This window comes from Leptinotarsa decemlineata, unplaced genomic scaffold (genome assembly GCF_025532065.1).
Source record: "Leptinotarsa decemlineata unplaced genomic scaffold, Ldec_3_MD MMD2_P_RNA_scaffold_14, whole genome shotgun sequence".
Taxonomy (NCBI): domain Eukaryota; kingdom Metazoa; phylum Arthropoda; class Insecta; order Coleoptera; family Chrysomelidae; genus Leptinotarsa; species Leptinotarsa decemlineata.
Window position 1 is genome coordinate 11,617,816 of NW_027412528.1, and position 12,264 is coordinate 11,630,079.

At 34.8% G+C, this 12,264-nt stretch overlaps 1 protein-coding gene across 1 annotated transcript; it reads right to left on the minus strand.

Annotated features, from left to right (window-relative positions):
• Positions 1-2,355: 2,355 nt before the first annotated feature.
• Positions 2,356-12,216, minus strand: LOC141484646 (uncharacterized). The gene is made up of 2 exons (XM_074179767.1): positions 3,687-12,216; positions 2,356-3,234 (listed from the first exon to the last, which is right to left on the minus strand). The coding sequence occupies exon 2, from the start codon at positions 3,232-3,234 to the stop codon at positions 2,356-2,358; it is 879 nt and encodes a 292-aa protein (XP_074035868.1). The 5' UTR covers positions 3,687-12,216.
• Positions 12,217-12,264: the final 48 nt, after the last annotated feature.

The following is a 12,264-nucleotide window of genomic DNA, read 5'->3' on the forward strand; positions in this document are numbered from 1 at the left end:
CTCGGGCTCCTGTAGATAAGGCACGTTTCTTGATAGCTGTTTCCACGTAACTTACGTTATTGCTGAATCATAGATTATCACTGACGAGTTTCATGAGGTATTATAAATATATTTTTAACCAATATTTCACAAAATGATAAAAAATGTCAAAATTTACAATATACCCCGTTTTCGACCACCTTGGATCAATTTTCGGCCAATAACGTACTAGTTTTCGACTACCAATCAGGGTATCATCTAGTTTTCGACACATGCAGTGTCTATTTTCGGACGCATTCGTTATTACATTGGATCCCTGGATATATGATTAATCTATTAGTACAAATAATCAATATATATTTTTCAACTGAGATAATATTCAAAATAAGAAGTATTTAACAAAATATAAATCATAATAAAAATAAAAATGGCATTCTAAAGGAACCAATAAATTGCACAACCGGTGCCGTATTAATGAAGGAAACTTAAGAGCAACGAAAACATGTATAATCTTTGGTTGCTACTTCTTCATACTGCATTCCGTAAAATTCTGTACATTTCATATGGAACCAGTTTGTACAATGATCACAGCCGATATTCTTTTCATTTTCTATTTCTGTATCACTCTCCAATTCCTCATCGCATGAAGAACATTTGATTTTTTGTTTCATTTCAGTGTTCTCTATGGAAACTACTTTTTCTCTGATTTTCTTTCCAGTGGTGGGTTTGCTGTTCTTTTTTTTTCGAGTTCTTATTAATTTCTTGTGCTTGTTTCGTAGCTTTGGCAGTCATCCGTATTTGTTTTCTTCTTTCTATTTCTTCACTCTTTTCACTTTTGATTCTGTCCTTTTCCTGAAAATGATGCCTCCAAGCCGCAGAAGAAATTGCGCTCGGGAGTTTGTCTTTGATTTTTCTATTTTTATTTTTCGATTGAATTGGTTCTGGATAGATCAAGTGGCGATCAAAAGAGTCATTCATGTCGATTTTACTATTCTCACTCGTGCTTGCCAATGAGAGATTTTGGTGTGTGACCGCTTCACATCCTGTCAGTCTTACATTTGATACATCTCTTAATACAAGTTGCAATCTTTGGTTTTCATTTTCTTTGGTTTGATATGTACCTTCGCTCCTTTGTTTTTCTTTGTCGGAACTATCTGGAATTTCTGATGACAATTGCAAGGCATCAGTTTCAGATATTTGGCTGCAATTGAAAGAGTCATTTGAGCCTATTTTACTCTTCAGACTGATGTTTGCCAATGAGATATTTTGGTGTGTTTCCGCTTCCGTTTCATTCAGTTTTATATTCTGTACATGACTTGACACAATTGTCAAGTTTTTGTATTCATTTTCTTCGGTTTGCTGTATTTCTTTGATTTTTGGTTTTTCAATGTCGCAACTTTTGATTTTTATTGTTTCATTGCGCTTTTCAATGTCAGAACTGTCTGGGATTTTTGACAATAATTGTGGAGATTCTGATACAAATTCCTCAATATTTGATAGGTCTTTGGGTTGCTCTATTGCACTATTTTCATCCACTTCATTTAAACTGTTTGGTTTTATTGACTCTTTTTCTAATTCCTCTCGTGCTGCAGTTGCATGGGTGTCATCTTCAAAATTATTTGTCATTTCCATTTTTTCGAAAATTGCCGGATTTGTTGATGATGTATCATTTGCTTCGGTAATATCCATCTCAGCTTGTGGCATAACTATTACCTTGTCTACTGGAAAAATAGTCAGCTCATCCATTGTCACAAGGGACCCAATCGGAATGTCTTCGTTAGGAGAATGACGCTCCTCGGAATGAGTATTTTCTGCTATTGCAGCTGGACAAAGGGAATCCTCTAAAACCCGAATCTCTTCAAATATAACATTGACATTGATACCGTAACTGGTCAATGTCTCACGAATTTCATTCAATACTTTCTTGGATGCTTTAATATCGCTAACTGTGATTGGTTCTGGCCTAGTCTCCTCAGTAGCCTGGTTATTTTGTTTTTCTAGAATGTTTTTCACACATTTTGTGTAATCTACGCTCTCGGGATTGAGAGGAAAAAGGCCACATTTTCGGAAACCGTTTATAATATGACTAATCATATTAACATTCGCTAGACATTCCTGGAAAATCTGACAGAAATTTGTTTTCGTGACGGAGCAGTTGACGTTTTCTGGGCGGCTTTGCCAATTCCTCACAGTGCTTTTCCATTGAGTTTTGAGTGGTTTGAATACACTGACATCTGCAGGTTGGAGTATGTGAGTTGTGTTGGGAGGAAGGGCATAGAGACTTATACCATTTTCTTCACAAAACTCACTCAGTGGCAGAGTCATATGTGACTTATGGCCGTCGATAAAGAGAAGAACTGGCTTTTTGATCTAATTTTATAGTAACCATTTGTGAAAATCATTGGCAATGTATTCGTAGAAAATATTTGATTTCATCCAGCCCGATTCTGATTTTCCGAGTACCCAATTTGCTGGCATATTTTCTACAATCGCTCTAGGTGGCCTTACGTACGGAAAAACCGCCAATGGTGGACATATTTTTCCGCTAGCAGTAAAAACTATCAAGACGGTGATCAAGGATTTTTCTTGACCAACTTTAATTTGGTAAAGATTTTTCCACCCTTTGGGAGCTAGAACTCTTCCCGTTTTGGGGCACATGGAAAATCTCGACTCGTCCCCATTCAGCATGCGGTTGGGGTCTTCCAAAATATCCATCCATCCATTGTTGGTGAGGAAAGTTTTCAGTTCTCTGAACCATGACCTAATACTTTCCTCGGTAACTATGGCTCTCGCTTTATTTATACCCTCTGCTTCACGGAGCGATATCTCAGGATGGCGTTTCAAAAAATTTCCATACCACCTTTGCCCTGGTTTACCATTTTTGAATAAAGGTTGTTTATTTGTTGCTTTGACTATTCCTTCAACAGTGGCAATCAGGTCGCATTTTTTAATCGGAAAACCACATTTCGCCAAATTTATGGTCCAATTACAAATTTTTTCCTCGCCTTCAATTGTCAACAATGGCTCCGGTCCAGTTTTTCTGATTTTCCTGGATATTTTTGGTATTTTTTTCATCAGGTAGTCCTGAATGGTGGTTTTAGGTACTCCAAATTCCCTGCTCGCTTGGCGAATTTTCATTTTATGTTCTCTTATTTCATACAGTGCCTGTTTCAATTGATCTTCGGAATACTTGAAGAACTCTCGTTTTTGTTTAGCCTTCTGCATATTCTTTCCTTTTTTTGTTTGATTGTCCATCTGCAACAATAAGGATAATGTTTAAGGTGGCCGAGAAGTATTTCCTCTTCATCTCATGGAAAACATATGTAGTTATCAATTTGTGCTGGTTTTCGGCCACTTAGGTTGTCTTCAAATTAGTGTTGATATTCCATACGAAAACAATGGCTGAAAACTGGATACTGAATTCATATCAATCTTTGAAGTAATGTGCTGAATGCAGAACGATGAAGGTAGGTGCGTGTGAATGAGAAAGAGAAAGACATTTTTCTGAGATATGACCAGTTTTCGACCGGCATGGCCGAAAACTGGATAGACTGAAATTTCATTGTCCGGTTTTCGACCACCATGCCTTTCACAGAAATGAGATTGAATATTAACTTTTATCTAATTTAAAATATGAACTCAATTATATGTTATGATGGAATGATATTTAACTCATTCAAAAGATACGAAATTTCATTAATACTCACTTTTTACTGGCAGCACTTCCACTACACAATCCACAGAACTTTAACGGATCATACGGCGAACAAAAACTCGGCCATCTTGAATTATCTAATACCTAGTTCGAAAAATTACCTGAAGGCGGCTGAAGCTGATAGTAGAGCAAAAATAGGTGGCCGAAAATGGGAATGCCCATAATACGAAGCAGGGTCAGGATTGCATACTATTTTCTGTGTTTTAATGTTGATGTGGTCGAAAACTGGCACTGGCCGGCTAACCGGCTAATCCACCCTATATAATCTTTATACTTACCACCTGTTTTGCGGAATTCGTTCCGATAAACAACCAGTGTCAGGTACATAATAACATCTGCCAACATTTCTTGGATTGAAATATCAAGAAATTACACGAAATTTCTTCAAAACTTTGCTTGGGTTGAAACTTCAACTAATAATTCACCAGAACTTGGACACTTATCTTTCGATTTAATACTGACAATTCGTCAATAACACTTAAAACACAAAAAATTCATTAACTCACTTCTTAAGTTATCCTAAAAACACAGTATGAAAAATGAATGTAGTGTTAGATATTCAGTGTATTTGTAACACACCTGTTCTCTGAACGCACCTTGTCACTTGTCAGAAAGCAAGCGTGGACACTTGTCACATTGTGTCGATGAGTTGGCTGGTGCTTCCGTTTACCGTTTATTGTATGACACGTTGTCACGTCGGTGTTACAGAAATAAAGTAAAAACTGTAAAAGTCGTTTATTTCAAAGTCCAACCTAGTCAAGGATATAACATTAATTGGCGACGAGCCGGAGATCGAATCTATACACATATATAAAAGTGTAAAAGTCTAGTTGAAACCGAAATGTCCTTAATCGGCAACATAGAACAGTTCAATGCAAGGGAAGGTGAAATATCTTCATACCTAGAAAGGTTGGAGCAACTATTTAATTGTAATGAAATCGCCAATGCAGAGAAAAAAGTTGCACTATTATTAACATTAATAGGAGGTGAAGCCTATGGAGTTCTCAGGGATTTGTTAGCACCAACCTTACCTAGTCAAAAGTCATATGATGAATTAGTAGCAGAGTTAAAAAAACATTATAGTCCTAAAAGGTTGGTTATAGCTGAAAGGTATAAGTTCCACAGTGCTCATCAAGAACAGCAAGAAGACATAAAAGGTTTTGTTGCCAGGCTTAAAAATCTTGCTAAATTCTGTGAGTTTGGTGAATTTCTAAACGATTCGCTCAGAGACAGACTAGTTTGTGGCCTTAAGTCAGAAAATATCAAAAGGAGGCTTTTAACCGAAGAAAACCTCACACTGGAAAAAGCATATACCACTGCCACTGGAATGGAATTAGCAGAAGGACAGTTAAAAGTCATGGGCCCTGAAAGTGAACAGATTAATAAGGTATTCAACAAGTCACACCAAAAAAAATCCATGTTTGTTAAGTCCAAAGTAAGTTTAAACCCAACACATCAACGAAATCGTCAAGCAAATGGACCACTGTACAACAACAAACAAAAATGTAGAAGATGTAACCGCACACACTATGACAATAGTAAATGTCCTGCAGTAACCTGGAAATGTTTTGCTTGTGAGCAGGTAGGCCATACAGCAAAATCTGCTATGTGCAAAGGAAAAATTAATGATTTAGAAGAGGTAAATCATTATCAAGAAAGTGAAGAGTCCGATGACAGCTTCGAATTGGGTTTGTTAGGTGAAAGTGTGGGTGAGTGTACCATTAAGTCTTTAAAAAAAAGTCTTAGTCAAATGTTGAAAGTAAAGCTTCGTATAGATAACCAACATGTAGTTATGGAAGTAGATTCAGGTGCAGTACGCTCTGTAATTCATGATCATGATTTTCGAAAATTATTCCCTAATTTAGTATTAGAGTCTGTTGATTACAAATTACGAGTTCTTACAGGACAAAAAGTGAACATTTTAGGTCAGATAGATGTAAATGTTGGTTATTTAAATAAAATGTATACCTTGCCATTAGTTGTCTTAGAATCTAATTCATATTTCACACCCTTATTAGGGCGTAACTGGTTAAATGTATTAAATATCAAATGGAAGGAAAATGTTTTAGATAGTAGTGTTATTGTTTGTAATGATAGTTCTTTGAATTCAGTTTCTAGTATAGTTCCTAATATTGTAAATGATGTATGTAATGATGTCAGACTTGAACTCATTTCCAATATAAAAAGAAACTTCTCAGACTTGTTTGAGTATAAGAAAAATTCATTTATCAAACATTTTAAAGCAGAGTTCAAAGTGAAAGAGGGAGCTAAACCTATATTTCACAGGGCATATGAAATGCCTTTTGCCCTCAAACCAAAAGTAGAAAAAGAACTTAAAGATATGGTAAACTCAGGGGTTTTAGTGAAAGTATCACATAGTAATTGGGCAAGTCCTATAGTTGTAGTCCCCAAGAAAAGTTCAGGTGAAATCCGCATATGTGTAGATTTTAAAAAGACAGTTAACCAAGCAGTAGATGCTGATCATTGTGTGTTACCATTGCCTTCTGATATTTTTGCTAGCCTTAGTGGTAGCAAGTATTTTACAGTATTAGACTTGAAAGGAGCTTATCAACAACTCCAAATAAGTGAACCCTCTAAGGATCTTTTCACAATAAATACCCATATTGGGTTATATAGGTACAATTGCTTGACATATCGCTGTCCTAGTGCTAAACTATCACATCCCAAAACCAACAGTTTTGAGATTATTGGAGGTTAATCATTCATGAGGTTTTGTTTTTGACTTTTAGCTTTCATATGCATAACTATGTTTATAATAAAAATTTTATTATGAATCTCATTTTATCGGTAAGATTTACAAAAATAACACATAATTCAATTTCTAAGATTTAAGTTTAAAATAATTATTACACTAACTCTACTTCGAGTTGTTACAGTATTGCCCAGATATTTAAAAAAATTATTTTGCATTGTTACTATTTGCATTGTTACTATTGTTATGTTACTGTATTGCACTAGACTTTTACATAACATTTTTGATTTGTGCTAATTTCTTATAGGAATAATATAATCCTATAATAGTATTCTTACAGCAAAGGATTAAAAAAGCAAGATTTTTTTATGAAACAACAGTTGAAAATAGAAAAAAAAAACAAACATTTGCTAAAACTGTGTATTTTTATTAATTGTAAGATTAGGCTACAAATGTTTTGTATACAAGATTATTTGTTTGTAGAATAAGTTTAGTCATCATCATCTTCAGGTTGTTCGTCGACTTCACCAACAGTGGAAGTTCTCAAATTTTCAAAAAAAGGATGGTATGGACGTGGAATGAGGTTCTCCCTGCACAAACTCAGTAGATCCGCTTTCTTCAAAACAGTTATACCTGGGGGAATTGGGTATGCTTGTTTGACTCTAAGAGTTGGAGTGTTGAGTGTATCATTGTTTACTGGAGAGTCAACACATTGCTTTGATTTAACTTTCCTCGACGTTCGTCTAGGTGTTTGAAGTGAGTTTTCATCTGCTGTTTTGGTCGATAAACCTCTGGGAATGATTGTTACAGAGCCATCTCTTTTCTTTACAATCTTGTCATCCAGGTTAAATGATTTCATGTCTTTTTTTTCATATGATGTTTTGTAAAAAACAGTGTTTCCTGTATCCTTCCGAACCTCAAACATTTTAACATTCGCCCACACTATTCTTTCCCCTGATGTATCATATTGAAAGTTTTTACCGAAAAGGTGAGTAGCTCCTTTCCAATCCAGGACATCTTGTGTGTCCATTTCTTTGACAACAAACTGATCTTCCCCTTTCTTAGCCATTTGGATTACGGCAACTAGCTGGCTAGGAACATAAAGAGGCGTCTTTTTAGTGGCTAATTTCATTTGTCTTTCGATCAGTGAATGCATCACATCTCCTTCATTTTGGGTATGCCCAACAATTAGATACTTATGTGTTATAGATGGGATATCCAAGGTTTTCACGGCATACAGGTACATTGTTAACAGAAGATGATTCTTATTTTGCCCACTACAGTTGTCTGAATAAAAGACTAATCTTTTACCAGTTCCACAGCAGTGTTCTTTCAAGTAGTTATAGAGAAACGATGATATTTCTAGTGCGCCACGCTTGGCACATGCTTCATGCCAAATGTAACAGAATCCTTGTTTATTGGTAGTATCATAAATTGTGAAATCAAAGGCATTTAATTTTCTTTTATAATAAAAGGTTGATACTTGGCCCTTTGGTAATTGGACAACGGCCTGAAGATCGAAACAAGAAACAATAAGATTTGAATTGGCTTCCCTGCTTGCTTCCTTATCATGTTTTTTCTCTTCTCGTGATAGTTCTTTTTCTTTTTTATGTAAATCCATCTCTTGTTTCATGTTTATCCTTTCTTCTTCTGAGCTATTGTTATAGCTTTCGCAGAAGGAACATTGGTCCTTTTTTGGTTGAAAAAATCCAATGTTAAATTTTGTAGTCAGAATTTCGTCATACTTATGCTGTTTTGCAAAAGAAATACCTTTATCTTGACAGCTTTTTTTGTATAGTCTGTACATCTCTGCTTGGTTTAAGTCTCCGTCGATATATTCTCTTTTAGTATCGGACCTACAATAGTGGCTCTCTATTCTAGCAAATGAATTTATATGATCAATTATATCTTTGATGGTTTGAGGGTCTGTTTTGGGTTGGTTTAAATGTTTGCCCCTAAGATCTGGCTCAATAACGCCTTTAGATGACATCTTTTTTTTTTTACAGTAGTTAAAAAAGTTGAACTAATGCATAACGTATCAGTAAACATCTTTTTACAAACTTTTACTTTATTTCTGTTGATGATGAAATTGTAAGAATAATTTGCTGATCTGTGCGAGTCATCTTTCTTATAACAGTATTTTGGTTTTACTTCATCCATTAGCTTTGAGATAAAGTCTCTTTTTCTGGTGATATCAGTAAGCGTTAGAAAATCAGATAACAATTTTTTTCTATCTTCCAAGTCAACATTTTCTGAACACTTTAATTTACACTTGTCTCCACAACCTTCTTTTACAGTTTTTGCCTGCTTCAGGTTACCTGATTTTGTTTGATAAGCTTCACCTGAATTTACTTTAAATTTTTTCACATTTTTTGCCCAAAGTTTCTCATTTTTCAATCTTTTTTTGGTTCCTCTGTTTATTTCTATGATTTCTTGATCTTGAGGTTCCTCTTGTACTTTTTCAAACTCTAATATTGGCTGTTGAACGTTATTTTCAAGGTTTTTATTCTCTTCATACTCTCTATCAGAACTATAACCATTTTCATCTGGTATATAATCATCACTCTTATCAGAAACATCGTCCTCATAAACGTTATTGCCATCATCTGCTATATTCACTTCTTGATCATAGGTTTTAACTTCTTCCTGCTCCTCATATTCCTGATTATTATTGTTGACTTCCGTAACAAGCTGGACTTCTTGTAATTCAATATTAGTATCATCAAACAAAAATTCACCTTTTAAAACATCATCAGCTGTAATATTTTCATTATTATACGTTAAAATGTAAACACCTTATGAATTTGGATGCGCCACTTCCAGAACTGGTACAGAACTGGTCTCAACAAAATTTGATTGTAGAGTCTCAACTTGAGGCCGGTTTTCCATCTGAAAAACAAGTGGAACGATTTAGGCCTTCTCTCAACTACACGCCCGGGATTGTTAAATAATAAACTTAAATCTTACCTTTTCATGATCCGCTTTGGATTCCTCCACAAACAATATCTGTAGCATCTTTTTCCCTCTGCCTTCATTGACATTTTCAATAAAACTATTCATTCTGGAAACTAATAACTCATACACTTTCAGAAATGTTACAAATAACCTTCCAAACTACCTTTCCAATTTCACAAGTTCTCTTCAAAAACAATAACAAACCACAGGTTATTCAACAGGTTATCTCTATGAACAGCTGAGAAATAAAAAAACATTTTGTGATATTACACTATTGCACTATAATCAAGGTTTGGAACAGCATAAATGTTTTGTGATGTTTCAGTGTTGCTCTAGAAACTAAAAGATATTTATTGGTGAAATAGTGTACTATTTTGAGTTGTTATTGTGTTGACCCACCAAAACCATCAGCTCAGGATGAAGTAAGAGTAAAACAAATGGTAAAAAAAATAAGGAAATGTAATATTTTGATATATTACTGTGTTGCTTTGGACGTAGTTCGGTGTCATTCTTCAGAATTAGTAATATCTCAAAATGTCAAAATTTTGAGATATTACTGTTTTGCACTGGGACAGCGATATGGAATAAGTTCAGCACCAGGAATATTTCAGTGTATCATGGATGCTATTTTGTCAGGCCTGACAAAAACAAAATGTTACCTTGATGACATTTTGGTACATGGCCAGACTATACAAGAGTGTTACCAAAACGTACAGAATGTTTTAAGTCGCTTGAGAAAATTTAACGTTAAAGTCAATCAAAGTAAATGCAAATTTTTTGAACGGTCAGTTGAGTTTTTAGGGTACACCATAGATTCAGTAGGTATCCACCCGAGTGGTGAAAAAATTGAATGTATAAAAGGAGCACCATCACCTAAAAATATAACACAATTGAAATCCTATTTAGGTTTAGTTAACTTCTATGGAAAATTTGTGCACATGCTATCTATTAAACTTAAGCCATTGTATGATCTATGTAAAACCAATTCCAATTTTATTTGGTCTGATGTATGTGAGGAAACATTTCAAAAAAGCAAAAAACTCATCACGTCAGATGATGTCTTAACGCATTTTGACCCAAGTAAACCCATTTTTATGACATGTGATGCAAGCGGGTATGGAGTAGGTGCTGTTTTGAGTCATAAAATAAATGGCGACGATAAACCTATTTTATTTGCTTCGAGTACATTATCGGTCTCAGAGCAAAAATACTCCAACTTGGAAAAAGAAAGTTTAGCAATTATGTTTGGAGTAAAAAAATTCCACAAATATATTTTTGGACGTAAGTTCACAATTGTTAGTGACCATCAACCATTACAGTTTATATTTGGAAAAAATAAAAATATTCCTGTAACGGCTGCTGCAAGAATCACCAGATGGGCAATAACCTTATCAGGGTACCAGTATGATATTATTCATAAAAAGGGAAGTCAAATTCCAAATGCAGATGGTTTGTCCAGGTTACCCATGAAGAGTGGGACTGAGATATCAGATTCTCTATTTTCATTTAATTTGTGTAATAACATTCCTTTAAATTCAAATGTTATTGCAGCAGAAACAAGAAAAGACGTTGTATTATCTAAGGCAATGGATTTAACTCTTAGCGGTTGGCCAAATTCTCTTGAAGATGATAGTTTAAAACCATTTTTTAAGAGAAAATTAGAATTAACTGTAGAAAAGGGATGTTTGTTAGTAGGGAACAAAGTTGTTATACCCAAACAACTCCATAATGATGTACTAAATCTTTTTCATGAGCAACATATTGGCATAGTCAAGACTAAGATGCTCATGAGATCCTATTGCTGGTGGCCCAAAATAAATGACGCTATTGAAAAATATATCAGTTGTTGCGATATATGTCAAGCAACCCAAAACTTTTCAGATAATAGTGTGTTGCTACCCTGGCCAAGTGCACCTAATAACTTTTACCGAGTAAACATTGACTTTTTCCACAAATATAATCATACATTTTTAATATTGGTTGACAATAGGTCAAAATGGTTGGAAGTCAAACTAATGAATGAGGGCACGAATGCCAAAGAAACAATCTTGAAGCTAAAACAGATTTTTTCAGTGTTTGGTTTACCAGTGGAGATAGTATCGGATAATGGTCCACCATTTAATTCATCAGAATTTAATGCATTCTGCCAATGCAACAGTATTAAATTAGTCAAAGCTCCACCCTACCATCCACAAAGTAATGGCATCGCTGAGAGATCGGTGCAAACAGTAAAAAAAGGACTGGAAAAAGCTTTTTTTAATGAAAAAGGAAAAGAATTGAGTAAAAACTCTATATTAAACCGTCTTGAAGACTTTCTATTTATACACAGAATTACTCCTTCACGTGCTACTGGGATATCACCTGCAGAATGTTTATTCAAAACCCGCCCGCGAACAAGATTTGATTTACTGAAACCTTGTTTTAACAAACCAACTGAGTTCAAGTCTGATATCCAAAAGCTCAAAATCTATAATACCAATGATCTTGTATTTGTTAAAAACAAACAAAGTAAACTGTGGCAAAAAGGAAAAATTGTAAGGGTCATGAGCCCCTCTACTTACCTAGTGCAAATAGATGATAGTATTAAACTCACTCATGTAAATGATATTCGAAGGACCCATGAAATTGCGGAAAATGAGAATTTCAATAATACTAGTTTCGCACATTCTCCTTCGAATACATCAAATCTTGCTAGCCCTTACAATATAGCAGGGCACAGTCAAAATTCAAATACACCCTGTCAACGGGAAGTCTTGGAAGTACCTTTTCCTGTAGAAACTTCCAAACCACCACAAAATCAATTAGAGTATAAAGAAGATAAACCTACAGAAGCTATTATTACTAGTGCTCACAATACTTCTCGATCAGGAAGAGTTAAGGACACTTCCCAAATATTGTACCA